Raw genomic sequence first — 27,885 nt, 5'->3', positions numbered from 1 at the left:
ATTGAAATCCTCATGCATTTGTCAGTCAGAAACCATGTTTCGAAAATTTTTGTGACCCAAGGTGCCAAAATGTTAGATCGGCAAATATGACGTGTTGCAATTTTTCGGAAACATTTGACTGAACAAAAAAATCGATATTTTCAAATTGTTCAATAAAAATCTGCCAAAAATGTAACCAAAATTCACAAAGGCGAGACAAAACTGGATTCGTCCGAATCCATACGGAGCCCCTTGAAAAATAGGAATCAAGAAGTGCAAAATTTTTGTATGCTCAAAAACCTTATGCAACTCAGTTAGTCGACCAAGTTCAAAATTTCGAAGTAAAGCCATCAACCCGAAATAATTCGAAAAAAATCTTCACAAATTTCGATTTCTCATCATATTTTTATTGATTCCTTTCGTGCATAGCATATAATGTGAAGTGCGATTCACTATAACAATCCTTCATCCAAGTCATCATCCCCACATCCAAAATACAGAATTATCTCATACTTTTATCCCTTCCTTCCTGCGTCGCCAATAGATTTAGCAAGTCTTTCAAAGTTTAGCCTATCAAAATTAGCTCCTCCAATTACTTTTTAATCATACAAAAACCTTTATGAAAAACTAAACCCGACTCACACACAAAATATTGCGAATTCGTTTACATACAAATCTGCTCCAATTTTTTAAAGTTAAATTCTATCCCGGCACAATAATCCGGTAATAAAACTGTTACCGAAATTATATATAGTAGACACTTTATTATTACGGAATGGAGACAATAATTCCGTTAAAAATGCATTTTCATGACAAATTTTTCATTAAAGATTGACAATTTCTTGCAGAATTATTGGTAATAAATCGTTACCACCACCAAACACCCAGTAACAATTTTATCACCGAATTATATCCTATTCGCAGTTACAACTTTTTTTAGCACAATTAAATAAAATAACATTCAAATCAGAGAAGAAACATCATCACATTTAACACGTCTAATTTTAAATTAATTCAAAAATGCATGCACCAACAGGACTGATTAGGTTATCAAATAATAAAGCGACAAATTTCTTAAATTTCCTAAATTCACGAAAACTTTGCAAAAAATTCGCATTTCAGTTCAATCTATGTATTTTCCAAGTATTTAATTTTATAAAGTTCTCGGACCGGCCGATCAATCCATGATTACTTTTTTTATATACGCACATTTTCCTCCTCCTGCCAGTTAATTATTTAGATTTAATTGTGACTTATCTAACTAATTAGTTAATTAATAGCCAAAATTCGTAGGGTATGTAGCATAGCAAAGAAAAATATTTTATCATGCTACACAATTTTAGCACTCACAATTCCAGACGATTACAACAAGTTTTGTATAATTTGTGTTCTTTTTTAAGCAGCAGATAATTCACGCCGAGTTTGTAAAGTGGGCAAAATTCTGTCCAAAATTTGAAATAAATTTAAAAAATTAGTTAGCTGCCTGTTCAGAATTTTGTAAAATTTTTGTTTACAAAGCTTGGCATGATTTTTTTATGTAGCTGTGATGATTTAAATTTTAAGGGCTGATTTGCATAGTAATTATTAATTAGTATTTAAATTATATCCGTCTTGTCTTGATCATCTTGTTGCTTTTGTTCTTGGTTCATTTCATGATAAGTAGAAGTTAGTTGAGTAGTTTAGCTTCGTTTTTTTGAAAATAATTCCTAGAAATTTATAATCCTCCGCCGAGGGCAGAGCTGTATCGGGTGGTGACATAGTCGGCAGCTATGGTCAGATCACAGAGGCATTGTTGAAGTCCGGAGAGGTGGTGGTGGAACGCGTCGGCGACCCCTTGCGCCATGTCGTCTTCGTGTTCCGCCTCCACGCCAGAGTCCTCGTTCAACTCGGAGAATTCTGGAGAAAAACAATTCAAAAATCGAAATTAGGTATGATTTTTTTGAAATTTTGTTAGAGTAAATTTTATGTAAAGGAGAGGACAAATTTGGCACATGTTTCTGAACCAATTTGTTCACGTTTTGGAAGTACAAAACTGAACAAGAATTAGAAATTATTGCATTTTTTGCAAAATTTACATTAGAACTACAAATTTTTCATGGTTTTGGTACAAATTTTGGCAAAATATTTGAAACTAGTTTAAATTTTGACACAATTGTTGACTTGCATGTTGAAAACTTTCTACAAATTTTGAAAAGTACCAAAGTTCAGCAAAACTATGCATATATGTAAATTGACAAAAAAAGGTTTGTTTAAACTCGAAAATTGACAAATTTACAACTTTTTAGCTAAAATCTTTGCAAAATCTTGTCCAAATTTCCCTCAAAATCCGTCATTCTTTTTTTCCTTCTCCGTACCAGTATCGCTCGCGGACGTGGAACTCGTCGTGCTGACGGTGGAAGGTCGTCGCGCATGTCCTTTAACACTTCCGCCTCCTCCGGCTTGACCATGCCCGTTCTGATCGCCTCCTCCTCCATTCATCCCATTAGGTACGAGTGACAACGACGCGTTCGACGACGTGTTGGAGCTCAACGTGCTGATAACCGAGGCCGCGGAGGATGACGTCGACAACGTGCCGGGTGGCATGATGGGCATCGTGGTGGCCACCCCGCCAGCCTTTCGGCCCCACATGAGGTCGTTCTTGATGTTGTTGAGGACCGAGTAGAATTGGTACAGGTCGACGCCATTCAAGTTCGAGACGATGCGATGGTTATCGACGAGCTTGGTGGAAGAAGTCCCTAAAAAGAGGAGAGAGAAAAAAATTAGAGATTTGCATTTTTTTTCAGAAACATCGAATTTTCCATATTTTAATAAACTCAAATATTTCATGGATTATGTAAACCTTGTCAAAATTGTAATCTAAAAGTGAAGGATTTATTTTTAGGTAGCAAAAATTAATGACATATCTGAATTTATCGTAAAAACAACAATCTGGAAACTTATCCGAAATTCGGGAATAAAATTCCATTTGACACGATTTTAACTTATGTTTTATTTCCAATTTTGTAACCAAATCTAAATAAGCTTGTAAAATATATAGCAAAATCATAAATCTCTCTGCAGGTTGTAAAGTTGTACATCAAAAAATAAACTTGTTTCAAAATTTTCAAGAAATTTAAAACTTGTCAAAAACATTTCTGAAAAAAATCCCAAAAAAAATTTTGAAAAAATCCCGAAAAAAAATCCAACCTGATGACGGCGGTCCGAACGCGCCCCCATTTGGGAGCCCCATTCCCGAGGTTTTTTCGAGCTGCGGAACCGGCGTTGGGGGGACGAAGGACTCGTCGAATTGCATGTCCATGAGGCGACAAGGGACTAAAATCGTTTCATTCATGTCGTCCACCGTTTGCACGAAGCGTTCCATCGACGAGAGCAGGCTTCCCGTCGAGTGAGACGTTTCCGGCTGGTCCCATCGCGACTTGTTGCGACGAGCGGAAGTTGGGCCGTTCGACGACGTGGAACGCGTCGTGCTGCAAAGAATAGAAAAAGAAAAAAATTAGTAAATATGTAAATTGGCAACAGTTTTTGCAATATTTTTTCATTCATTTTGCGAAAAAACTACATTAAATTATGTATACGTATTTTTGCAATTCTTTTTGCAGATTTGTAAATCAGTTTTAAATAAATTTTTGTCCCCCATTTTGCGAAAATACGTGTTTTAAATTCGTGTTTTTTACTATGCTTTTTGCAGATTTGTAGATCATTTTTGCAAATTGACAACAATTTATGCACCCAAATTTTGTCTCCCATTTTGCGAAAATACCGTTTTTTGCAATTTCTTTCGCGGATTTGGTACATCATTTTTACCCAAATTTTCCCACAATTTCCTTACTCCTCTCAACACCTGGGGAAAAACGTGTCCCATTAATTAATTACAAAATCCCCACATGAATTGTTCCTATTTTCCTTGTATTTCCCAAAGTGCAATTACCGAATTCTCTCCATTAATTATTTTATTGCTCGCGAAATGTCACTCATCCCAAAATTCCATTGTTTATACTTCTCCAATCCGGTTCAACAGCTTAAATATTGTGCAACCAAATATTCATAAATGTCAACTTCAACTCTGTCTTGTCTGTCCCGGAATAATAGATATTCCTAAGTTCCCTTTAAATAAATGGACAACTACGCAAATATTTAATTAATTGGGGAAAATTATGCGACGAATTTATAAATATCATCGAAAGTACGACGCACCATGACATTTTCAAACATGGAAGAAATACGTCCCTACTAAATATTTCAGTCGCAATCCGAAAAGTCGGACCAATTTCTAACCTAGCAGCCGTGCAGAAAGGATGTCATCGCTTTTTTGAGGAGGTCAGAACCCGAATTTTGTGATGACGTTCACCAAAAATAGGACAGAAATCGACTCCATCTTTTCCTCTTTTCTTCGACGTAATGAAATTATCGATTTTTGTGATCTGATTATTAACCAATTTGACTCCCTGAATAAGAACCTCATTAATTTTAATAAGCTTCTATTCAAGCTAAACAATACCTAAAAATACAAAGTTTAGGTAAAATACGCAGCACTTTCAGAAAATCAGAGATTTCTTAAAGAACAGCCATTTTATAAGAAAAAAAAACAAATCGATAACCACTTATCATTTAATTATTTAGTAACCCGTGCAAGTAATACATAAATAAAACTCTAAAATCTTTGGAAGAATTTGCGACCGAAAAACAAGGAACCGTTTTTTTTACACGATGAAACGAAATGAAGCAATTTTCCATTTCACAAGTATCATAACATGACATTTTCTGCTCATTCTTATTCAAATTGATTAAAATTGGCCAAGCTATGTACTTATCCGTGTCATGCCATGCCACGTTTTTGCCATAAATTACAAATCAATAAATGCGACAAAAAGTGTTCAAATGTGTCCAAGGTTTTATACATAAAACTCGGTCAATTTCTTGATGAGGCGCCGTGTAAACAGAATTTTGCTAATATTTCGCCGTCGCGTGACCTTTCGCATGTAAGAAATTGAGAAAAGCTGAACTGGCTGAATTAAATATTTCTCACAAAATCTGACCCGTACTGTAAAAATTTACTGTAAAAATCGATAAGTCGTTTATCTCCGACATGACATAAAGCATTGCCTAAAAAACCACTTTATATCGATAATCGATTACATCATCATTATATCATCATCACTACTTTGCTCTTTTGGTATCATTGACTCCGCAATCACGGCAAATCACTCAAAACGTCACAACCAACCAGAATCCTCATCATCACTTTCATTACTTTCGCCAATGTCAAATCAAAGGGCAAAGTTTGCAAAAATTTAGATATTTCTAATCAAAATCATGCACCAATTTCTGTGTAAGTTCTGATTATGTGTCCAAAATTTAGGGACCATTAACCAATAGTATAAATATAAATAATAATATTTAACTAAATACTATTTATGACATTTAGAAGAACGAAAAAGGTCAAGTTCATCACGATAAAGACTTATCCTCTCGGACCATCATTTACAAGCTGGGAATTTACGCCGTCAAGTCACAAATATGCATATATCAAGTTACGAGATTTTATGTCATTCACACTCATGGAAATACCAAGAATCGAATCAATTGACATTTAGTAATGTGTCAAAATTAAACCCAAACTATGTGACCTTTTTATTTAACAAGATTACGAAAAATTAAGAGATTGATTTTACACTAAATGGCTCATTACTTTTAATAAACGTTTATTAACCTTCCATACAAGTTTCGTAATCTTGTCGGCTAAATATTTCGTAAATTTTTGCTAAATTTTGTAATACATAAACTGGGCTTAAAAATCTGTCTGTCTCTGTACATATTTAGGTGGGTGGATTGGAAGTTGATATTAATTTGTCACATCCTGTCTTGAGCATAACTTGATTTCAGTTTAATTTAACCAACAACAGTTAACTTGCAGGATCGTGCGGAAAGGATGTGACCAATTTGTGAGAGGTGTCAGAGGTCAAATCTAAATTTTGGATGAATTTTTGACCCCCAGAGGTCAAAATTCTCTGGAAATAATTGACCACATCCTTTACGTCCGGTTTCTCTAACCTCTTTCCTGTCTTCATGACCAGTCATTTACATAAATATTCTCTCCGTTAACTACTTTAATTACCATGCATGTAAATTCAACCCTGCCAAATTTCATGGCCATCTACTCAACCGGAGTCATCAAACTTTCAACTAATTAAATACGATTTCTTGTCATAACATCGGGTAATCGTTATTTTAATTAAAAATGCTGCAAATGTGGTGTTAAAATCTGCAGTTTTATTCACCCTTGTCCCGAATTAAGCCCATTTTTAACAGAAAATGGCACAAATGGTCACAACATTATGTTTGGATCACTCCCAAAGCTAAAGAGCTCATACATATTTAGTAAAAAAAAATTAGGCCATTTGAGCCCAAGTAGAGTGCTATTAAACTAAAAAATTACACTAGTACGTCTAGTTTGATTATGTAAATTATAAAAAAAGTAATGAGATCAAATAAAACAAGTCTCTTCTAGACTACGACGCATTACTTTCCTTCACATATATCAAATTCTAGACAGATTTTTCAATTTAATTCGACCAGAAGAATGAAGTAAAAATTAAAAATCAGCCTAACATCATAACCATACCCCGGACAAATATTTTTTTATCCTACCCTACTCGTGTTGAGCTCAACACGAGTAGGGTAGGATAAAAAAATATTTGTCCGGGGTATGATCATAACAAACACCCATAAGGAAAATCAGATTTATGACCAAAATCCATAAATTTTGTAGAATTAATGCTCTTCAAATCTTTGTTTTACCGACATTTCAAATTTTTAAGAGAGGAAAAGCACTAAAATTGCGCCAGTTTTCCTCCTCCCTCATTTAACTTGAGTTTAAACAAATAACCAAAATTTCACAACAATTACGGCTAAATCGTTCGTACGTAATAAATAAGTATTTAACTGGAAATAATAATTTCTCCATTTATTTAGCTACGTGACTGACTCAAGTCAAGTCAAAATATTTAGAAAATCAAAAATATCTACCGAACCGACCAATCGATACTTTTGGCCAGTCACACCACCTTTCATTTAACGAGTCCAAAATATAAATAACTTGACCGACCCCAAAAAAATAAACTGCTTAATAATTTAGTAAAACTCGCTTTGTCCCTCCGTCCATCCGACCCGAATTCCAATAAAAACCAAACAAACCACCACCGAACCACCTGACCTATTATTTTTGGAACAGAAAGAACTCAATAATTCGCCAAATTCGGGACAATTCTATGTACAATCAAATTATTGCTGTCGTCATTCATCAATCATCATGAATCGGGTGACGACCGACCGGCGATGACAAATCCCCGGTCTTTTTTATGTATCGTTCGTGACTAATTTGAGGTACAATTACTGGGTAATCTTATCATCGTAATCGTTCTTCACACTGTGCAAATACTGTGCAAAAATACTGTGCAAATAATTAACTATTCGCGAAAAGTCGGGTCGGGATAATAATATGCAACCATATGATGATGATGCCTGACCCAACCCAACAATTAGCACAATTAACTTTTGCAATTAACTATTTTTAAACTATTCAAATAATAAGTATCGTAAAATAAGAAATTACCATAAAACAGCCTTTGAAGACATCCATGCTTCTTGATTCATCCTCTTATCTTACTTAATTATAATACTGATTCCTTTGACTTTAATTTAAACACTTATTATTTAACTAACTATTCTCTAATTAATTTCAGACTTAATATTTTCCAGTCCGTTGTGTGAGCCTGGAATGGATATTTCTTCGATATATTTTTTTAATTGAGCAAAAAATTTCCCACCCACACCCGGCGCCTGGACGACTCTCTCAATTAATTTTAATGACTAAATTGTGGTAAATAAATATTTCGGTGATTAATTAAGTATTTAGTTCACAATCAGTTATCTTTTTTCCTTTGATCTTTAAGTGATTGATGAACCACAAGTTGAGTAACATGGGCACAGAATTAATTCTACGACGAGGACGGGTTTGAATCCACTTCTTGGCGACGACGGCGACACCGACGACCACGCCAAACTGAGTGAGCAATTAACTAATTATTCTTCTTTTTCTTCCTTCCTAGCAGCAGCTGTTCATTATTTTCTTCCGCGGGGTCAAATTTTTAACAAATAACAACAGTCTCGTAGCCACCCGGCCCGGGTAATTTGGCAATTTAACTCCTAATTAATCAACAATTAACGTGAATAATTAACTCTTTCAGGTGGACGAGACCCAAATACAACAATACAATATAACAACAATAGCCAGCCCGGAATTTAAAAGTGAAAGTTTCTCCTCACACTGAATAATAACGACTAAACGACCATCTTTTTTGAATAACAATGATTATCTTCTTAGTTATTAGCTAACTGTAGTAGCGACACAGACGACGAGACAACCACCAACCAACTAGTAACTTCCGCCTCCTAAGATTTAGTTAGATTTCACTTTTTTACAATCCTCTCCTCCTCCTCCTTGTTTCGAAATCCGTCCAATTTCAAAACTTGAACCGTGTAATTTTCCACTCTAGATATTTTTTTTTCAAGAAACTTTCAAACCGTCTCTCTCTCTCGTAACAATTTTAACAAGTAACTAAATGTCCAATTTTTTCAATTTATTTAGGCTGCGTTGCAGCCTGGCCTGAACTTGGCCGAGATTATAACAAACAAGAAAAGTGGAATGTCTAGATTTTATTTAATGTGGTTAGTTAAGTTACCACATACACATACACACACACATCAAGTAGTTAACTTTAACTAAAGGTAGTAGCTCTTACTAATTTTCTATGAAATTTCAGACAGAGAGAAACAGAGAGATTCGTCGTCCATCCAACTCTTGACGAAGACTGACTACCAAAAAGTTTTGCATCGACGAGAAGAGCATCAAAACTGAGAGGAATATTGTATTTACGTGTCCACTTTACTTTACTTAAAGGTAGCCATTAACTATTCGGTATGTGTAATGGAAATGAAATGCAGGAGAGGATTGGATAAGTTGAGTAGTTGTGGAAGTACCCATCACGAACGACCAACGATCACACCATAAATATGACCAACCAACCATTACTTTACTTACGGTCAGCTAAAGCTATACAACATTTAGTGCATTAATAAAACAAAATATTTATCTATTAACTCTTTTTCCTAGCCTGACGCGAGGTAAATGCAGTGCTATAAGTATACTGTTAGTTAATACATACATAGACGGCTCAGCTCTGCAATGGGCTGTTATAATAATGGATGGATTTTTGCCTTGCTTTAAGTACTTACCTGTTAATTTACAGATATTTTGTTTGATGGATTTCTTAACTGACAAGTAACGAGCTGACCTGCATTATATTTACATATGTGGAATGAAAATGAGACGTGGCTACAATTTCGCTAATTTTGTTAAGTATTTTATTTATGTCGTATTTTTCTTCTGAATGAAATTACTCCTGGTTTTAAACGAGCTTTTTGTTACAGAAATACAGACAATCGACTCATTTACATGGACGAAGGCAAACAAATTGTGCTAATTTTTCCCACAAATTCTATGTACATACGTATTTCCTCACCAATACAAAAACCAGAAACGTAACGTCCAACGTGACGAAGGATTTCTTTTGTGGAATTGAAATCTCTTCAAATTTTTACTTTGTTCAATTTGATTCATGAAATGAAAATATTACCAAATTTCTATCCATTTAAGAATCAAGATCTGGTGGAAAATCGTCTCGGGGGACGTGCATGATCAATAAAATATTACCAAATTTTCATTTAAAAATGAAACATCGTCTCGGGGGACGTGCATGAAGGATCGCTGACCTCTTTTTTTCTGTAAGACACACACCAGTAAAATCCGGTCGCATCCTGCACCAGCCAAGTTTCATGCATTCCCTCAATCAAAATTATTTCGACCCTACGATGTTATACCTGTCCATTTTTGGACTTTGCACTTACAAAATAAGTAGCAGCCCCTCTCACTCTTTCTTTACAACTATCCTTCAACATACCATGACCCCTATAAAAATAACTCACTAACCATACACACCACTTTCTATCGCCCCACAAAATGCATCCCTCCCTTGACTCATTCATTGCAATATGGGCCATCACAAACTTACTTTTGCAAAACAATGCGATGCCTTTAACTAACTTGACAGGATTGCATTCTCCATTGTTGCATCATCCATAATAATAATGATAAGTTCTATCATACCGTTTTTTTATGATACTTTTAGCGATGAAATGATGACTAAAACTAAATACGAAACATATTTAACTTTTTAACTATAGTTTACACATTAATTAAATCAGTAAAAATCCATATTACAAATATTGTCCCAGGAATTTACACATTACAGACAATCAATTTTAATCACGTCACAGGTATTCTTATCCAAGAAAAGAAAGAACAATTATTGTCCCAGGAATAAGAAAATATGTAAATCCCTGGTCAACATTTAGCACGAAAAATAAATAAATCGACGCTAATTTCATTATAAGGCAAATTCCTAGGAAAAAGATTTACCTAATGTGATCACACTTAAAAGAAATGGCTGACCGACTAGTGCGTCACCAAATCCAAGATCAACTTTGTACTTATGTATCACCTTGTCCCAGAAGACTCAAGTTTACGCAAGTTTGTTTGTACCTACATAACTAACTAATTACAAGGGTAATCTTCTCTCCCAGGTAAATATTTTTCTGAGGATTGAGTCTTCAATGTAGGAAATCTTCTTTAAAAAATTAAATTAGCCTTAATTCCAAACCTCTAAAGATTTATAAGTTAATTTTTTTGTAATCTTAATTTTTCTACTATTATTAATTTGCATTATGTATGCATTAAAATTTCTACGAGTCTTTATTCGACAAAAATATAATTTACAGTTTACTTACATGTCGAGAGATTTATTTTGCAAAAATTTAGTATCGTATTAGATATTAGATTTCTAGGTGGCTTCTCCGTGATTTTGATATTGCATTTTATACGAATCTTCTTAACTTTATAAAGTAAATGAATTACTTTGATAGCTCGCTATTTGACAATTTTTCCTAAAAATCTTGATGACTCGACAAATTGAAATATTTTATCTTGCATATAATCTTTTTTTATGCTGAGAAATTTATACTTTCCAAAATTTCTGTATAAAAATTTACACCGATCTGCGTATATAGCTTCTGAGAGTTTAATAACTCCTTAATAAAAGACAACCAGTCAAAAACAAGGAAAGGAAATAACAAATAAAATCACGAAAATTATTCCAACCACCGGACCGGAATTATAGTCGACTGCTTTAAAATATGGGATTTCCCATCTAACTAGAAAAAAATCATACCTAGGCCTAGCCAATTAGCCAAAAATTCGTTGTATGTATGTACAAAGAGTGAAATCATTGCATAATATTTGTTCTCGAGGCTTCTTCTTGTTGTTGTCTTGATCAGATCAGACAACTCGTGAAATTCAGCCGGGTGTGAATTTTTATTTTTACATGGTAAATGCATTCATATTTTTGGCGAAATGTTGTCCAGATTTCCATGATTGATAAATTGGTGGCGTGTTGTAATGAGTCATGACTAATCGGCATAGTCACGTCAATCCTGGAATGAACTGGAATCGATTTTGGGAAATTATTTTGTAAAATATCTTAAAAAAATACTGTCAGAAATTGCAGACACAGTTTTTCAAAAATCTTTACGAAGGTTCTGAATTACGGAAGAGTGCTCGTAATTTCATATTTTCAAAAAAATCGTATTTCATAAAATTTGGCCGAAAATTTCCATGTTTTTGCAAACGATTGCGATTTTTGCAAATTAATCACACAAGCGTAAGAATCTACTACCTCTACGAGAAACAAATGTATTAAAACTTTAAATTAATGACGTCCTACATTACATTACCGTCCTACATTACATTTAATTAATTAAATTCCTTGTAATTTTCGTAATTCATAATTAAAATACCAAGTCTCAAATTTTCCATGTATCATTTTATCACTCAAGCCTAAAATTACACAGAGAACGCAGAATTTTGCAGAAATCTTGGCAAATTCGAAAATTATTTTATTATTTACATTATCCTCAATTTGTTTAGCCACCTTTGACGTGGTTAAAAGGTGCAAAATAATTGCTACCTGTACTTAAACCTACGTGCGTGCATAGTCCATCCACCACACGGTAAATATTAAGGCTGAGAATTACAGCTTGTGTGATGCACACAAAATACGGCTGGGATTAAGATTAAAATTTACAACGTTGCAAAAATGAAGTGTCTTCATCTTAGCTAGAATTTGCCAAATTTTAGGGAACGTGCAAAAAGCCGACGTCACTTCTTGTGGTAATCACTTGCTAAAATTTGTATATATCCTTTCTGCACCCTCTGATGGAAAATCCCTGACTTTTCAATGGCAAATTAAGATAATTTACTTCGCAGAAGCGAGAACCATATGATATAATAATATTCGTGCAAAAACGCGTCACAAATTGCTAGGAAATCCAGGGTTTTCATTGTTATAATATAAATAATAAGTAAATTAGTTGGTCGTTCTGGGCAAACGCGTAGGTTTTTGTGGGTCTTGTTAAAAAAGTAGAAAATTCCGGTTGATCTGATTGTGAGAAGAAACAAAGGACAAAGAAATGTCCCAATTTCTTCGTGTGAAGGACATTTTGATGCAAATTTTAAAGAAAGAAATGCACAAATTTTACAACGTATGTATGTAAATTTCTACATTTCCTCGAGTCTAAATTAGCAAAAAATTAAGATAATAGGGATTACGTGCAAACTTTGCGTTACACATTTCATTTCGTCCAATTTCTCGCTTGCTACATGTTTTTTGTGCAAATTAATCTGCATCAGACACAGTAAACTGTGTAATTCGTAGCAAAAAAATATTTGCACTTCGCAGTAGCAAATCTCAAACTGTGCATAAATTTTGCTCAATTTTAGTTCAAAGAATACGATTTATTGCAAATTTGCAAATTATGTAATCTATGTACGCTGAAAAATAAAGACATGACTTTTCTTTGCAAAATATTTTTTGCAAAATATGTACAGATTTCTAAGTATGTTTGACATGACGAAACGCCTACTCATTCTGGGGATAAGCGCTTATCAATATCAATAACATCGTACCACCGGAAAGTAAACAATTTCCAATCTGGATACATCCAATCATAAAAAAAATAAATACGTGGGCTGATTACACACTGATTTCTCCTTCTCGTTATATTTACTGATCCAATTGACTTTGCCCAGATTCGCAATTTGAGTCAATTGCCAAATCCTATTTTTCGCAAATGTACCGTATACCGTGTATAAATGTAGCACGTGATCGATTTGCAGGGAGGTCAAGGTTTCTCATTTTAATCCGAAACTTAAGATTAATCACACGTTTTATACAAGTGCAAAAAAATACAATTTGCAAATAAAAATCAAATCCAAATTTCGGATTCCATGGCATTTTAACCTAAACTCAAATACTATTTGTATAAAGTTTTTGCAAAATAAATATTTGGCAGCTAAATTGCACAGTCAATTCGAATCTTATTTTAGTAGAAGTAGTAGTTTTTGTCCCTAAAATCAAAGATGATTTTGGATTTAATTTAGGTTTTTGTACGAAATCAAATTTGGATAAAAAAAATTTAAATCCATCCATTTCCTCCTGTCCAAGAATAAGTAATTATAAAGTTTGCAGATTTTGGCATAAATTTCGCTACCAGCATTATTTACCATCTCGTATGATAAGTTTAAGTTTTGCATAAATAATTCAAAATTTAATTAAAACACATTAAAAAAACAACAACCAACAGAATTACAACATCTAAATGGATGAAAGTACCGAAATGTTTGTAAAATAACTAATTTTGGAGTTTAAATTGTACAAATTTTGTGCAAATAATAATTTTTTCAAAATTAAAATTTAGAATTTTGAAATGAAATCTGAAATTGGTTATTTCTTGTCCAAATGAGAAGCAATTACAAAGTTTACTAATTTTTGCATAAATTTCGCCCCATATTCGCTATAACTTTAAGTTTTCAACAAATAATTCAATATTCAGTTAAAAAACCTAACATTTAACAAAAACCAGATTACCATCAGAAAGCAACGATATCTAAAGTAATAAAAGTGCCGAAATGTTTGCAAAATAGTTATTTCGAGGCTTAAATTGTACAAATAAGTAAATCGTTTTTTATTTTTTATTTAAATTTAAAATTTTGAAATGAAATTTGAAATTTTATATTACCTTCCGGTCTGCATCCTATTAAAGGAACTGTGCAACTCTGCGAGGGATGACTTTCTCCGCGACGGGGCATTATCATATAACATACTTTCTCCTCAATTAGCCCCTTAATTTCGTAATTTATTCGTCTTCAATCTTAAAATTTTCAGTGGTCAATTTCCTTTCTCTCTCCCAATAATACTGGACAGGCCACACTTTCATATAACTTTTTAAGTTCTTTTGTATAAAGTAATCTTCCCAAACTTCGAGCAAAGATGGCATTGGCACTTTCAATTTCGGGGTCAAAATTAGTTCCACCAAAATTTCAGTAAAATCTACTAATTCTCTAAGAATTTAAAAATTTATACAAGTTTTTAAATTTCTTTGTCAAAGTTTGCAGCACATTCTGCTTCAAAATCTATCAATTCCTAACCTCACGAATTTCAAATCTTCACAATTTCAAATCTTCACGAATTTTAAATCTTCAAAAATGTCAACAGTTTTAGATTTCTTGGGGCAAATTAGAATCAAATTATTCTTTATTCTTTAATTATTCTTTAAAAGTCAATAAGTTTCAAATTTTCGCCAATTTCCACAGTTTTCACTTTCTTTGGGAAAATTTGCACCAAAAATTCAATTTCACAAATAATTCACAAGTTTCAACCGATTTATTCGAGAAAATTAACCCTACAATTTTTTTAAATCTTGAAATCTATCAATTTTTTAAATTCACACGTAACACATAAATTTCTTTCAAATTTCCTTTAAATTATTGCTTAATTTTTTCCTACAAGATACAAAATTTTGTACTTTTCTCTCTAAAAAAATTAAGAATTTATGGAAGAGATCGCGATTGTTCGAATTCTAAGTTCCCAATGAATTTGAGAGTGAACTGACTCAACACGAAATTTGCTCACCACAAAAAAAAATCAGCCAAACTCACAAAGTCACCGACACTCGGAATACACCAAGATTTTCAAATGCAAGAAAGAATGTCGTACGATGTTGGGCAAACACCAGTAGAAACAGTTTGAGATCGTGCAGAGCGAATGTCTGCCCGGGTAGCGTGTTACCCGGGTAACGATTTCTAGCCAGGAAAAATAGTGCCAGACCCTTCACCACCGTAGCGTCGGGTAATATCGGATTCCGAGAAATTTCTATCCCCTTTCTCTTACACAATACCCGGTTCAATCCAGATACCCGGCTTCGGGTAACTCCGCCCCCACCCAAAGCTGGCAAAATAGTGGTCATGCCATGCTACATTATTTATTTGGCATGCATTTCATCTTATGAAATCATGACGCATCTTCGTGCAAAATAAATTACATGTCGAAGTAAATCTGACTCTGTTAAATCGTAGTTTAGTTAGGATTCAAGTAAATACTGAGACAATTCACGCAGTTCTTGGTAACTTCGTAAAATCCACAAACTGACCTTTGTCAAATTTTACAAATATTCCTAAGGAAAATTAGCTTACACATTTTTGAAAACTTACTCCGATCAAGGGCGTCTCTTTATTTTGAAATGTTTGTGAAATTATTTTACAGAATTATAGATTGTACAAAGTTACCAAGGACGGCGTAAATTGCCGCAATAAAAAATAGCGAATTTTCGTATTAAAAAAGTTATCAAAATTTATAATTTTGAATTTTCATTTCATCCCACATGAACCTGAATAGAATGTAAATATAATCTTTGGTTATGAGAATAAATGATATTAAATTCGTTATTTAATTAAATTGACGCGGAAATCCGTCATAATTTGTAAACAAAAAAATATCGCCAAGGATCCAATAATCAATTAATCGATCAATCAATCAGCATGAAACGAATCGTAAACGGCACTTCTTTCCTCCTCTAAAAAAATTGGCATCTTCCTCTTTCTCGCATCCATCCCATTGTTGGATATATAGGATTCATTAACAGGTTTCTATCTTTAACGACCATAAACAATGCCACTTTTATTATGAGACCAAAGTGAGTCCCATAGTGAATAATATGTGTTCAACCTTGTGCCAGTGGTCTCAAAAAATGCGATGACAAACAGACAGACCACACAATATTATGCAGTCTCATCTCGCCATTTAACAATTCGTTGAGGGGCACGCTTAATAATTTTGTGGTAAAATTTTTTACCGAACTTGGTAACTATTTGTAAGGATTTGGTACTTGGATTTGTGGTAAATTTTCAGGGAATGGTAATATTGCAGGTGGTATAAAAGAAAATATGATCAACTCGGTAAAAATTTTGGTAAATGTTTTGGTAAGCATTTTGGTAATAATTTTGGTAAAAATCTGAGAAAAATTTTAAGACCAATTTTGGCGAACATTCTGGTAAATATTTTGATAAAAATTTTGTTACCGATTTTTGTAACACTCGATTTTTTAACAATTTACGTAACCTTCCAAACTTTTACTTAAAAATCACTTTTTTGTTTAACCAAACTGACACCAAACTCTTACCAAATTTGTAAAAAATAGCAATTATTTAAGTACAAACTTTTACCAAACCGGTAACAAAAGAAGTCACCTTGGTAGTAAATTAGTTTCCAATTTATTTAGCGTGCCGGTCTCCACCTAAGTCACACAATACAATGGTACGATAGGTACACGTTAATTCTCATGAGCAGGAGGATAAAACATGAGAATATTTGCATATGCTTTTCGCATGCAATAATTACGATCGTTGTTGTATTTACGGCACGCACATAAATATTTCGCAACATCGCGTCCCATCACCTTCCTTGCCATTCTCATTCTCATGTGACTTTTATTAACGGAACGCTAACTGATAATCATTGCCAAAATGGGGAATGATGCAAATTGGGTATCAATTAGTGCAAAAATTTGAACATGTGACTGACTAGGTATAAAAAATTTGCAGTTTTCAAATTTAAAAATTGATTTCTTCGCGAAACAAAATTTGCAAAGCTTCGCAAAATATTTTGCCTCTCGAGTGATCCAAATATTTACTACTTTTAATTTTACAAATTTACTACTTTTTAATTTTACTACAATACAATGTATGTAATTTATATAATGAATAAATAAAATTACAAATTGGGTATCAACAATCAGTGCAAAAATTTGATCATGTGACTGACCTTGTTGTATACACAATTTTGCAGTTTGCAAATTAAAAACTTGTGCTCTTCGGAAAACACAATTTGCAAAAAATTTGACTAATCGAAACATCTATTACATTGTTTTAACAAAACAATAATATGAACTTATATCATTAATGCGTGGAATTACCCAAAAATAAATTTGCACGTGCAAAATAGTCCCCACCACGACCGGTTTCTCACCGATATATCAAAAACAGATCTTTTTACTTAACACCACTAAAACTTTCGCAGCAAAAAATAATTTCTCACGATATCAAATTATTTAATGGCAAAAAATTGTTTTCGCAAACTGCGACGTAAATAAATTTGAATTGAATTGAATTGAATCATAAACTTTTAAATAATTAAATTTCATTTATAACATTTCCACCAATAAGAGAAAAAGTTATGCAGAATTTAAAAACGAAACTTGATTCACATTGAGGAAAGTAATTTAGGCAAAAATAAAATCCAGGCATATAAAACTGGAAATAAAACAAGCAACACAAAATTTCGCAATTTCATGATGATCATAACAATTAAATTTTTGCGCACGTACGTACAAAAATAAAAATAACAATAATAACTTTAGATCTAATTAAGTGTAACAACCTTAACAAACGCAAAAAATTATTGGCAACGCCAAAATTTCGCAAATAACTTGACTTTCTCTTCGGTTTTCGGATTCAATTAACATATTTACATACGAATCAAAAATATATTTATGCAAAATACATTCAAAAATTATTAGCGATGGTCCAGCAACATCTAATCCAGTACAAAAACATTACAAAACATGTTGCAAAAATCATTATCAACGCCAAAATTGCAAAAACTTGACTTGTTCCTGATTCAATTTATAAATTCCAAAATAAAATTACCGATTTGCAATATAATTACAAAATAATAATTGTGAATTATCTAATTGCCAAAAATTTACTCAGTTGCAAAATATTTCCATTGCAAAAAAGAAGCTTATTCAGTTTGGAATCTTAACAATGCCCAATTTCATGAAAACCCTGCTCTGACGCTGCTTAAATCTCATTCAAGGTCAAATCTTACCCGGTGTGAAGGAACTGGAGAAAGTATCGATTTTCCTCTGATATTCCGGATCTAAACGTGGTCACAGGTTGTCTCATTTTACCTCAAAAACAGAACTTTCTCCTCCACTAAGCTTTCACTTTGCTCGCTTTCTGTATCTCACAACGACTGCGAATAAGTTACTAAAAGCAAAAAAATCAGAGACACGAACAAAATATGTAAGGCAAGCATTATTGTGATTACGCAGATAGGTATCTACGTGCACACAAATTGCATATGTATGTATGTATTTCCCTAGGTTTTCCTTATGAGGGAAATAAAGGTAAATATTTCGTTCATTGTACAAAATATAATACAGCCGATATGAAATTTTGCAATCGAGAGGGATGGACCCTGCGTAAAAGGTGGGGCTGATTTTTCGCGAATTTACAACATCTAATGTGACACGTATATTAAAATTAGCATGAAAACGATGGGACAGTTACAACCAGAGAAAAACGCCCACGTGCCTTTCGTACGGTCTCAAATTCACGGTTGAATCGATCTAATCGATGACTAATCAATTATTCTTTATAGAAATTGTTTTGGGCATGATTTAGCTAAAAAGAAGCATCGGGATTACATATGCTTCACTCTAATCTTCGTAATTTTATGAAGTGTGGAATTTTGTAAAATTGTGGTAAATAAAATATTCCTTAGTTTGCGAAAGTTTAGAGCCGATGTGTGATTTATTTTCTTTCGTAACATTTACAAAGTCGTAGATTCGTTGAGAAGATGTATAGGTTACAAAGATTGGTATGAGTCACATCTTTTAAAATTTTATGTGAACGCAATTCATCATAAATTTCTAAAATTTTCGAAAATTGGTAAAAATGTAAATCACATAATTTAACAAGTGATATTATTGAAAATTTTGTCTTCTTTTTTTCCCATAATTTTTAAAAACTTTTATAAATTTACGACCTTTACAAACAATCAAGTACTTAAATTACTTTTATTTTTATTTTATATAAGTAATAAATTTAAATAGGTATCAATTAAATATCGGATTTAATAGTTATTAACGAACATAAATTATTTGCTATATTTTTCCTTCATCACATTTAATCTGCTAACGTCACAATGCACATGACTTCTGAACATTGATAATCTCATTTCGCAAATTCCCTTTTTTATCGGAAATTAATAAACAGAATGCAGCTCGTGATGCACTCCAAAATCTCGTGACCAACCACAACATCAACCACACAATTGAAAGTATTGGTAAACTTTGAACTCTGTGACCACAACATTAGCTACGCACACACTGTTAGAAATCTGGTATAGTCAGGCAGGTATTGATTTCTCGGTATTAAAGTTGTTACAGCTTGGTATTAAAATTATGCCGGTCCGTCAAACTTTGCTACCGGTATGGTAAAACTTTAATATTGAGCTATTAGTTAAAAAAACCAATAAAAAACCTTTCTAACTTTGAAAAACTAATAGTCTAAACTTGATTGCAAAAATTTGAGTAAACTGTGCATCCCAAAATTTCAAAATTAGTCGTTCTTATCATGCTCAAAAATATTTGGAGACGTTTTAATAGTTAGTTATTGAAGCAATTCACGCAGTCATTTGAAACTTTGCGCGAAGTGCGTAAATTTTGTAACATCATTTTACAAACTTTTAAAACTTAAAAGATGCCCTTGATCTGAGGAAGTTTACAAAAATGTGGGTACAAATTTTCCTCAGGAATGTTTTTATAATTTTGCAAGTTTACGGATTTTACAAAGTTAGACACCAAGGACTGCGTGAATTGCCTTGTTATAAAATCCGTAAAATTTATAAAATTACTTTGTTGGCAAAAAATGAAGAGACATATTAAATTAATGATTGCGTGAGTTATGGTAAACCATGATTTTTTTAGGGTTCACAGGGTTATTCCCTAGATTAAATTGTGTATTTAGGATCTGACAGACCGTCTGTCTCTCTCGGGCTGACGAGAGTGCAAAGTTCGCAATCATCGTATAAAGTTCACATATAAAGTTTACGAGAGGTGTTAAACTTGATTACAACGATTCCAAATTTACGTCATTTCTCGTCTCACACGTAAAATGGGGCAAAATTGTAGTAATACGGTGAAATTGGATTTCGAAATTTCCGTTATTTTCCCAGCATTCAAATTTGTATAAATGTACACATTATAAATAATTTGGTAATAAAATCATCACCGTTTGTAAGCAATATACGTTGGTAAAAATTTACGACCGATAGGTAACAACAACTTTCGGGAGATTCGAAATTGTTATCACAATGAATTTCGAGATAATCGGAAGGTTTCAAATTTCACTGAAATTTTTGGTACCTTTCAGTAGTAAATTTTTATCAAAGTGGTAGCGATTACACCCGGTGATGATTTTGTTGCGAATTTATTTTAAGTGCAGACAATTTATGCTAAAAATACTTTAGGTACTTAATTACCAATTAAATTATGCAACTTTCTATACAGAAAGTGATCTGAATTTTATTCAGGAACCAGATATTCCACAAATTTTTGAAATGGTGTCAAAGTCCGGGTAAAATTTCTGTTTTCTAAAAATCTATTAAATCGAAATGAAAAGGTTTCTCCACAAGTTTATATTTTTCGCCGTGTCAAAAATCGTATCAGAAAATATTTTTCTGAATTTGTATTTATTATGAAAATTTTGTCTGTAAAGTGAGAACGCCTATTATAAAATTAATATGTATTTAACAGTTATTATTTAAAAAAAGGTAAATCCGCTTCAAATTCGGACTTACAAATGTTTTACTAGTTACAAAATATTTATTACAAAAAATTTTTACAAAAATTGTTTTCAAAATTTTTTATTTCTGAAAGTTTTGTCTGTCAAATGATAACGCCAATTAAAAAAATAAGGCTTATTTAACAGTCATCTCTTCAGAAAGATGCTGTTTTCCTCCTCACAAACTTCCTCATAACAAAATATTTTGGGCGTTATAATAAAAATAATTTAGAAAAAAATTGTTATTTCTTAAAATTTCATCTGCCAAGTGAGTACGCCCATTATAAAATTAACGAGTATTATTTAAGATGGTCATTATTAAATAGATAGGTTAGCTTTCTCTGTGTGTTTTTCTTGGATCTTTGACAAGTCAAATATGTATCACCATGCGGTGACAATTTATTACCATGGTTCGTATGAATTCGATCCATTCACGCGTAAATTTGCAACGTTTCACAAACCTTGTAAAAATATAAATTGTTCAGAAACGATTTAAAGATTTGCGAAAACTGTTATTTTTAAATTGAACAGATCAGGAAACAAAAATTCAGTATCCCCATAAAAACGTTTTAACAAAACTCATGCCTAAATTTGCAAAGTTGCACAAAATTTGTAAAGTTTACCAAAATTGGCTAAATACAAATTAAGAAATCACAATAAAAAAATCCTCTAAATAATCAATTCTGAAAATCAATCCGGAACTTATTTCCTTCTCAATGCATACATCTAACAAGTTACATTTATGAAAATAGACATGTGAGAAAATACATCCAATAAAAAAATTACAAATAAAGAAATCACATCACAAACTTTCTTCTCCAAATAATTCTGAAAATGAACCCGTAACTTTTTCTTCTCAATTCTGACAATTGATTCCACGATTCCACAATTTGTACATGGGTACCATCAACCATTTTCAAGTGAAATTTGATACACATGCATAAAACAAGTTGCATACCCACGAAATCTGGATGGGTTTGTAAGTAAGTAAAGTATGTTCAGTTGGTGGTGCCACATTCTGGTTGGTGGTTTACATAATCGTACGATGTACGATGGGGTCAATGCTATGCAAATCACTTTAATTCATATACCATATGCCATTCTCCACCCTTTTTGTTGTTATACTGCCGACAAAAAAAACAATGGACAATTAAATAAGCCTAATTTGTAATTAAATTAGGAGCAAAAACTAATTAAAGAGTTATTGACGGAATTCTTTACGAGTTCAGAATGAAACATGATTTTGGAAAAATTCTCAATTAAGAAATTTGCAAGGAAATTTCAATCCAAAATTTGCAAAGTTTTTTGTTTTCCTAACTATTCGATGTCAATCGTCGTGAATAGATTTTTTTAAATAGTCCTCGATAAATTTGTGTTGTTTGACAATAAAAAAAACTAAACATTAAAAAACAGATTCATTTTCTTTTACAGTTTTGATAATTTTTTTCAAAATGTGTGCTTAATTTTATTTTTGAAATTTTCAACATACTTTTTTAACATTAAAAATTTTGAAAAACCCGTCCCAAAGTAACATAATTTTATGTTAATTATTGAATAAAATTTTGTTACTAGAAATGTATAACTTTAAACCCAGATTTAAGAATTCCGACAAATTTAACTTTAAATTGTATCACAGGTGCTTTGGTCATCGCGTATCATGATAAGATTTTTAAAATTATTTTGGCTACCTTTTCTTACTAAATTCTGAAATTCAAATTGTCAGATGTCATAAACCTCACAAATCAAATTAAAAATTGCTGCAATTTCTATTTCAAATCCAAAATTATCTACGCAAAAAATCCTACCTCCACAAAATCTTGAAAAATTACAAGTCTCACTCACCCACCAGCATCTTATCAGAATCTAAATACATAAATAAGTATACCGTCATAAATACCGCATCACAAAAATTCATACAAACTTTTAATCAAATTTAATTAACCAAACCATGGCGTGATGAGTTCAAACGGTTCAAATAACCGATTTCACCACTAGATCCAGACACAAAAATGTCAATTTTTGCTATGCATACATATCCCTCCTCCATTTCCCGCAACATATGTATTGCGATTTTTATTTACAAAAATATATACCCATCACACCACACCACACCACCAAGCCAACCAACTAACAAATGTATACATTCATAAATAAGGTCACGCCACATGTAAATATGTAAATGACCAACCAACCAGGCATCATTTTACAATTGTATGTATTTATTTATCAACCACGCCACAATTTGTCATGCCATCGATCCCTAGAATCTGACCACCTCCAATTACTTAAATATTTCGCATCTATCTCATGAATAATCAAAGAAAACAGGATGACAACGTTGTCATCTTGTGAATTGAACAACGACTTGCTGGACCATGCCCCGCATAAAGAATGGAATCGATTTGTCACCCCGCTGTGGTAATAGAATAGTACAAACTTATGAAAATAAAGATGGAGACGTCAATTTTGTGTGCAGTTTACGTAAACGCCAAATATTTTTTTTCAAAAATTGCTCATACCTTTTAAAAATTTAGATAGATTTTGATATTTTATGCATTAATATGATAACGTTGTAAAATCCGTAAATTGTGTAAACTTTTAAACTTTTACTAAATTTTTTAAACTTATTCAGACTAAGGGTCTCTTTATTTTGCAAAATTAGTTTATAAAATGTACGGGTTTTACAAGTTACCAGTGAATTATTTCGTTGTAAAATTAGGGTTGAATTATTTCAGAATTTCGTATTTCCTAAGAGACTTAAACTTAACTGTTAATTTTAATTTCCATTTTACAACTGGATAAATTATGTGATCAATTTGTTACTCTAGTTTTAAAATAAAATAGTTCGAATTTTACGTAATAAAAGTTTAACCAAAAGTTGTACAGTTTACCCGTCAAATATTTATTTTGTAAAAATTTTGCACGAAATTAGAATTTAGATATAATTCCCTTAAGTTTGTTGGAAAAGGTTTGATTTCTATCTTCAGATGCTGGATAAAGCGTGGGATCAATTTGTTACCCATATTTCAAATAATCAAAAATTTTACTTAATAAAATTCTGAAAAAAGTAAGAATTTAATGTGCAATTTATCTGCCAAAGATTTATTTTGCAAAAACTATGTACTATATTTTTTATACAGATTTAATTTAGCAGCTTGGTAACAAATTGGATTTAGTAACAAATTTACCCCAAAACCAATTTGTTACCCAATCAAAAATTTTACTTAATTAAATTCTGAAAAAAGTAAGAGTTTAGTGTACAGTTTACCTGCCAAATATTGATTTTGCGAAAACTTTGTATTCAATTTGAATTTAGGTTTATTACGCACCGTGTGTTTGAGATCCTGGATAAAGATTTGTGACAAATTTGCCATAAATTAGTCACAAGATCCATTTGTTAGCTGTTTTTCAAATACTCAAAATTTGACGTAATAAAAATATGAAAAATATAAGAATTTATTGTGTAGTTTATCAGCCCAATATTTATTTTGTGAAAATTGTGTACTATTTTTGAGTTTAGATTTCATATACATGCACAGTTTATTTGAGACCCTGGATAAAGTCACGGTAACAAATCGGATTTAGTAACAAATTAGCCGCACGACCAATTTTTCAAATAATTAAAAATTTTACGTAATAAAATTCTGAGAAAAAAAAACAGAATTTATTGTGCAGTTTACCTGCCAAATATGTATTTTGCAAAAATTCTGTAGTATTTATGAATTTAGATTCAATTTTATAAATTCGCATTTGCCATTAAACTTACAATATTTTCCCGATAATTTTTGAATTTTTTAACTTTACAAAGTATCAAATTTTATGAAGTCGTGTCGTTTTTCTGACTCCCAGACATCACGTGAAAGACAACAAAAGCTAGTTTTTTGTATGAAAAGTAGCCTACCTGGCACATCGCGAGACCTACTTCATCTCAAAATCATGAACAAATCCAGTTCACAAAGCTGCACAGTTGTCAGGCAATTAAATGATTCGTGGCAAATTGGAGGTGGAGACTGTGCAACAAAGATGTCACCAATTTGAGCAGATTTTACATTCTAACTTTGCCAAAAATATGTAAGTTGGTAACAAAATTGTTACCAAAATTGCTGTTTTTGAAGTCTGCATGCACATCTACCACGCTGGTAAGGATTTTCACTAAAACTAATAATAATATAGGCAAAACTTGCGTAAGTTTTGCACTTTCTGGTCAGAAATTTAATAAAATATGGTAACAATTTACAACCAATTAATGATACCTTTCGGTCACAAATGTTTACCAATGTCATGTCGTAGTAATGACTAATTTGTTGCCAAATTATTTTGCATGGAATATTTTGAGTAGAATGCCCCATACAGTTTGTGATTTTTTTGTTAAAATTCGCTAAAACTTGACGCCATGCTTCATGTACGCAGTGTCCTCTCTACGATGTGGTCATTTAGTTAGGCGAAATATTTCATTTCGCACAACAATGCGTCATCTTGTCTTCCTCATGTTTACGATCTGTATTTATTTACATGATTACAAACGTCGCATTTTAACATGGAAATAATAAATAGTAAATAGTATCATCATTATGTTTTGGCTTCTCTTTCTTGGACGCATACCAATTTTGCGAATGCATAGATTGCAAAATATGTACAGGAAAAAAACTCGTGCAAAAAATGGGATGTGTGTAACATACAAAAAGTATACAAGGCGAAAAAAAATACAATCATATTGTGAATTCCTTTCGAATTATCCAATTAATTAATTAGTCGACAAAATAATTGCGAAATAATTTTTTGCTATCCTTGCAAAAAATTGCGAAAACGAGAAATAAAATCGAAAATCTTGATAATTTGACAATTACATATAAAGAATGTTAGATTAAGATGGCAAAGAGATTTGAATCTACCGAGATGACCTGCAACATATGTAACATTGCAAAAAAAATCGCAGGATTTTTTGCACACCACGAAAAAATGAGGATTTGTCTCACTTCATAAACCAAAACTCTTTAAATATCTACAGTTCCTTCCTGTTCAAATGCATATCTAGTTGACAAATATTTGCCAAATGGCATCATCACTTCTCCGTATAACGCACTCTTCATAAGTGCATTTTTAAGCGGACAGATGGATACATAAATTATGTAGAGCACGTCTTTCTATCCATTGCCAAAAAATACACATTAAACAAAAATATATGACAAACGTGCCAAATTATTCAGTTCAGACCAGTTAAATTCCAAGTTATTTAATTAACTCAATATTTCAATTTTCAATAAATTTTCACTTATTTTTTTTCATTTGCAATAAACCAAATATATTATCCCTAAATTGACATCTTTTAATATAATATCATCTATTGGAAATGATTTAATTTTCTTTGGGGCGTTGAACATGCACAATTTCATAAATATTTTTATGAATCAATTAATCAATTAATTAAATTTAACGTAAATGGTTAAGATTGAAATACCGTTTTGCATACTAATTTTCTGCATGACGAAACAATTGACCTGCATTCGTCACATTTGCATGTCAAAATTGCATCATGACTCAAATTCGCTTATTTTTCATCTTAATAAACCATGCAAAACTTGAATACCAAAAATCACCAATGAATTATGACATTACACACTCAAAAATAAGGTGATAATAAAATTGTCACCGCGTATAATTTCCAAGAAACCCAAATTTGTTAAATTTCCGGGTGGAATGGAAATTATTATAAATTTGATAGAAAATTGGAAAATTTCTCACAAATTCTTGTCAGCATTACTTGTTACCAACAAGGTGTCAATTTTATTACCAACTTATATATTTACTTACATATGTATGGATACAATAAAATTGCACGAGTTAAACGCGTGATTGAACTTAATCGCACGCAGTTAAGTGTCACCCTTTTCTTATCTCGGGAAAAAATATTCTTTGGAAATTGGACTCTCAACTTGGACCTTAAATTCTGCCTATGTACTTATTTCCAAAACTGAAATTAACCTGAAATTTCTACCACAAATATCAACTCGTTGAACGTCACTGTGACTCACGCCACCATTTAATTCGTCACGGTCATTACTTTCGCGTCACAACATGTCATACGAGGATAGATAAGCAGATATTTTTGCATCGAAATTGTGGTAAAATTATAGCAAAAAATCATGCTAATCAATTTTAAAATATTTTAAAAAATAAATATGCAATTATGTATTCTCTTTAACACCAAATTGTTGAGGAGTATGCCATGCTAATATTAAATATGAAAATGTGATGCCAAAACTATCCCTCATTTTCCAAATCCATAATCAGAAATATGTACCCATGTCCTTTTCCCTGCATTTCCACAATCTGTGTATGCCTTTCATCCGAATTAGCTTTTAAACATTTTGTTTCCTCTTAAAAAATTATTACACATTTCCTCAAACCCTAATTTTCCCTGACCAATTCATTTCACAATTAAAATTACAATCTTTTAATTAATCAAATCAAGTTCAACCTCTAAATTAAAAGTTCAAAGCAAAATTAGAAAAAAATACACAAATTTTGTTCTCACCTTAAACCCTCTCCATCACCTTGCATGGTATTGACAGGCCCCCCTTTTCCACTAATTGGCCCCCCAATATTACCCTTCCCTTGCTCATCATTGTAACACTGACCACTCAAATTCTCCATTTTTTCCTTCAAAACTCGACTCCTTCCACAGAATTAAAAAAATCTAAAATTTCGCCCTTAAAAAAAGCAAGTAGCTCTCACAACGCTGTCTGAATGACAAGTGCGAACTCGTGTGA

At 32.2% G+C, this 27,885-nt stretch overlaps 1 protein-coding gene and 1 long non-coding RNA gene across 9 annotated transcripts; one reads left to right on the top strand and one right to left on the bottom strand.

Annotated features, from left to right (window-relative positions):
• Positions 1-364: 364 nt before the first annotated feature.
• LOC110860881 lies at positions 365-27,885 on the bottom strand. Of its 3 annotated transcripts, none has more exons than XM_022109995.1 (4): positions 27,651-27,885; positions 3,166-3,446; positions 2,334-2,714; positions 365-1,875 (listed from the first exon to the last, which is right to left on the bottom strand). In XM_022109995.1, the coding sequence occupies exons 1-4, from the start codon at positions 27,767-27,769 to the stop codon at positions 1,694-1,696; spliced, it is 963 nt and encodes a 320-aa protein (XP_021965687.1). In that variant the 5' UTR covers positions 27,770-27,885; the 3' UTR covers positions 365-1,693. The 3 variants fall into 3 exon arrangements, with proteins under 3 accessions (XP_021965687.1, XP_021965688.1, XP_021965689.1); XM_022109996.2 differs by lacking the exon at positions 27,651-27,885 and adding an exon at positions 14,230-15,102; XM_022109997.2 differs by lacking the exon at positions 27,651-27,885 and adding an exon at positions 7,592-7,730.
• LOC110860883 lies at positions 7,717-9,773 on the top strand. 6 transcript variants are annotated; one of them, XR_004837401.1, is made up of 5 exons: positions 7,717-7,858; positions 7,932-9,080; positions 9,152-9,187; positions 9,288-9,392; positions 9,469-9,773. It is a non-coding gene; the product is annotated as an uncharacterized LOC110860883 (long non-coding RNA). The 6 variants fall into 6 exon arrangements; XR_004837399.1 differs by having other exon boundaries at positions 9,288-9,397; XR_004837400.1 differs by having other exon boundaries at positions 9,152-9,162; positions 9,469-9,772.

Source organism: Folsomia candida, unplaced genomic scaffold (genome assembly GCF_002217175.1).
Source record: "Folsomia candida strain VU population unplaced genomic scaffold, ASM221717v1 Fcan01_Sc035, whole genome shotgun sequence".
Lineage (NCBI taxonomy): Eukaryota > Metazoa > Arthropoda > Collembola > Entomobryomorpha > Isotomidae > Folsomia > Folsomia candida.
The sequence above is the reverse complement of the archived record's forward strand: the minus strand, read 5'-3'. Positions and strand labels throughout refer to the sequence as shown.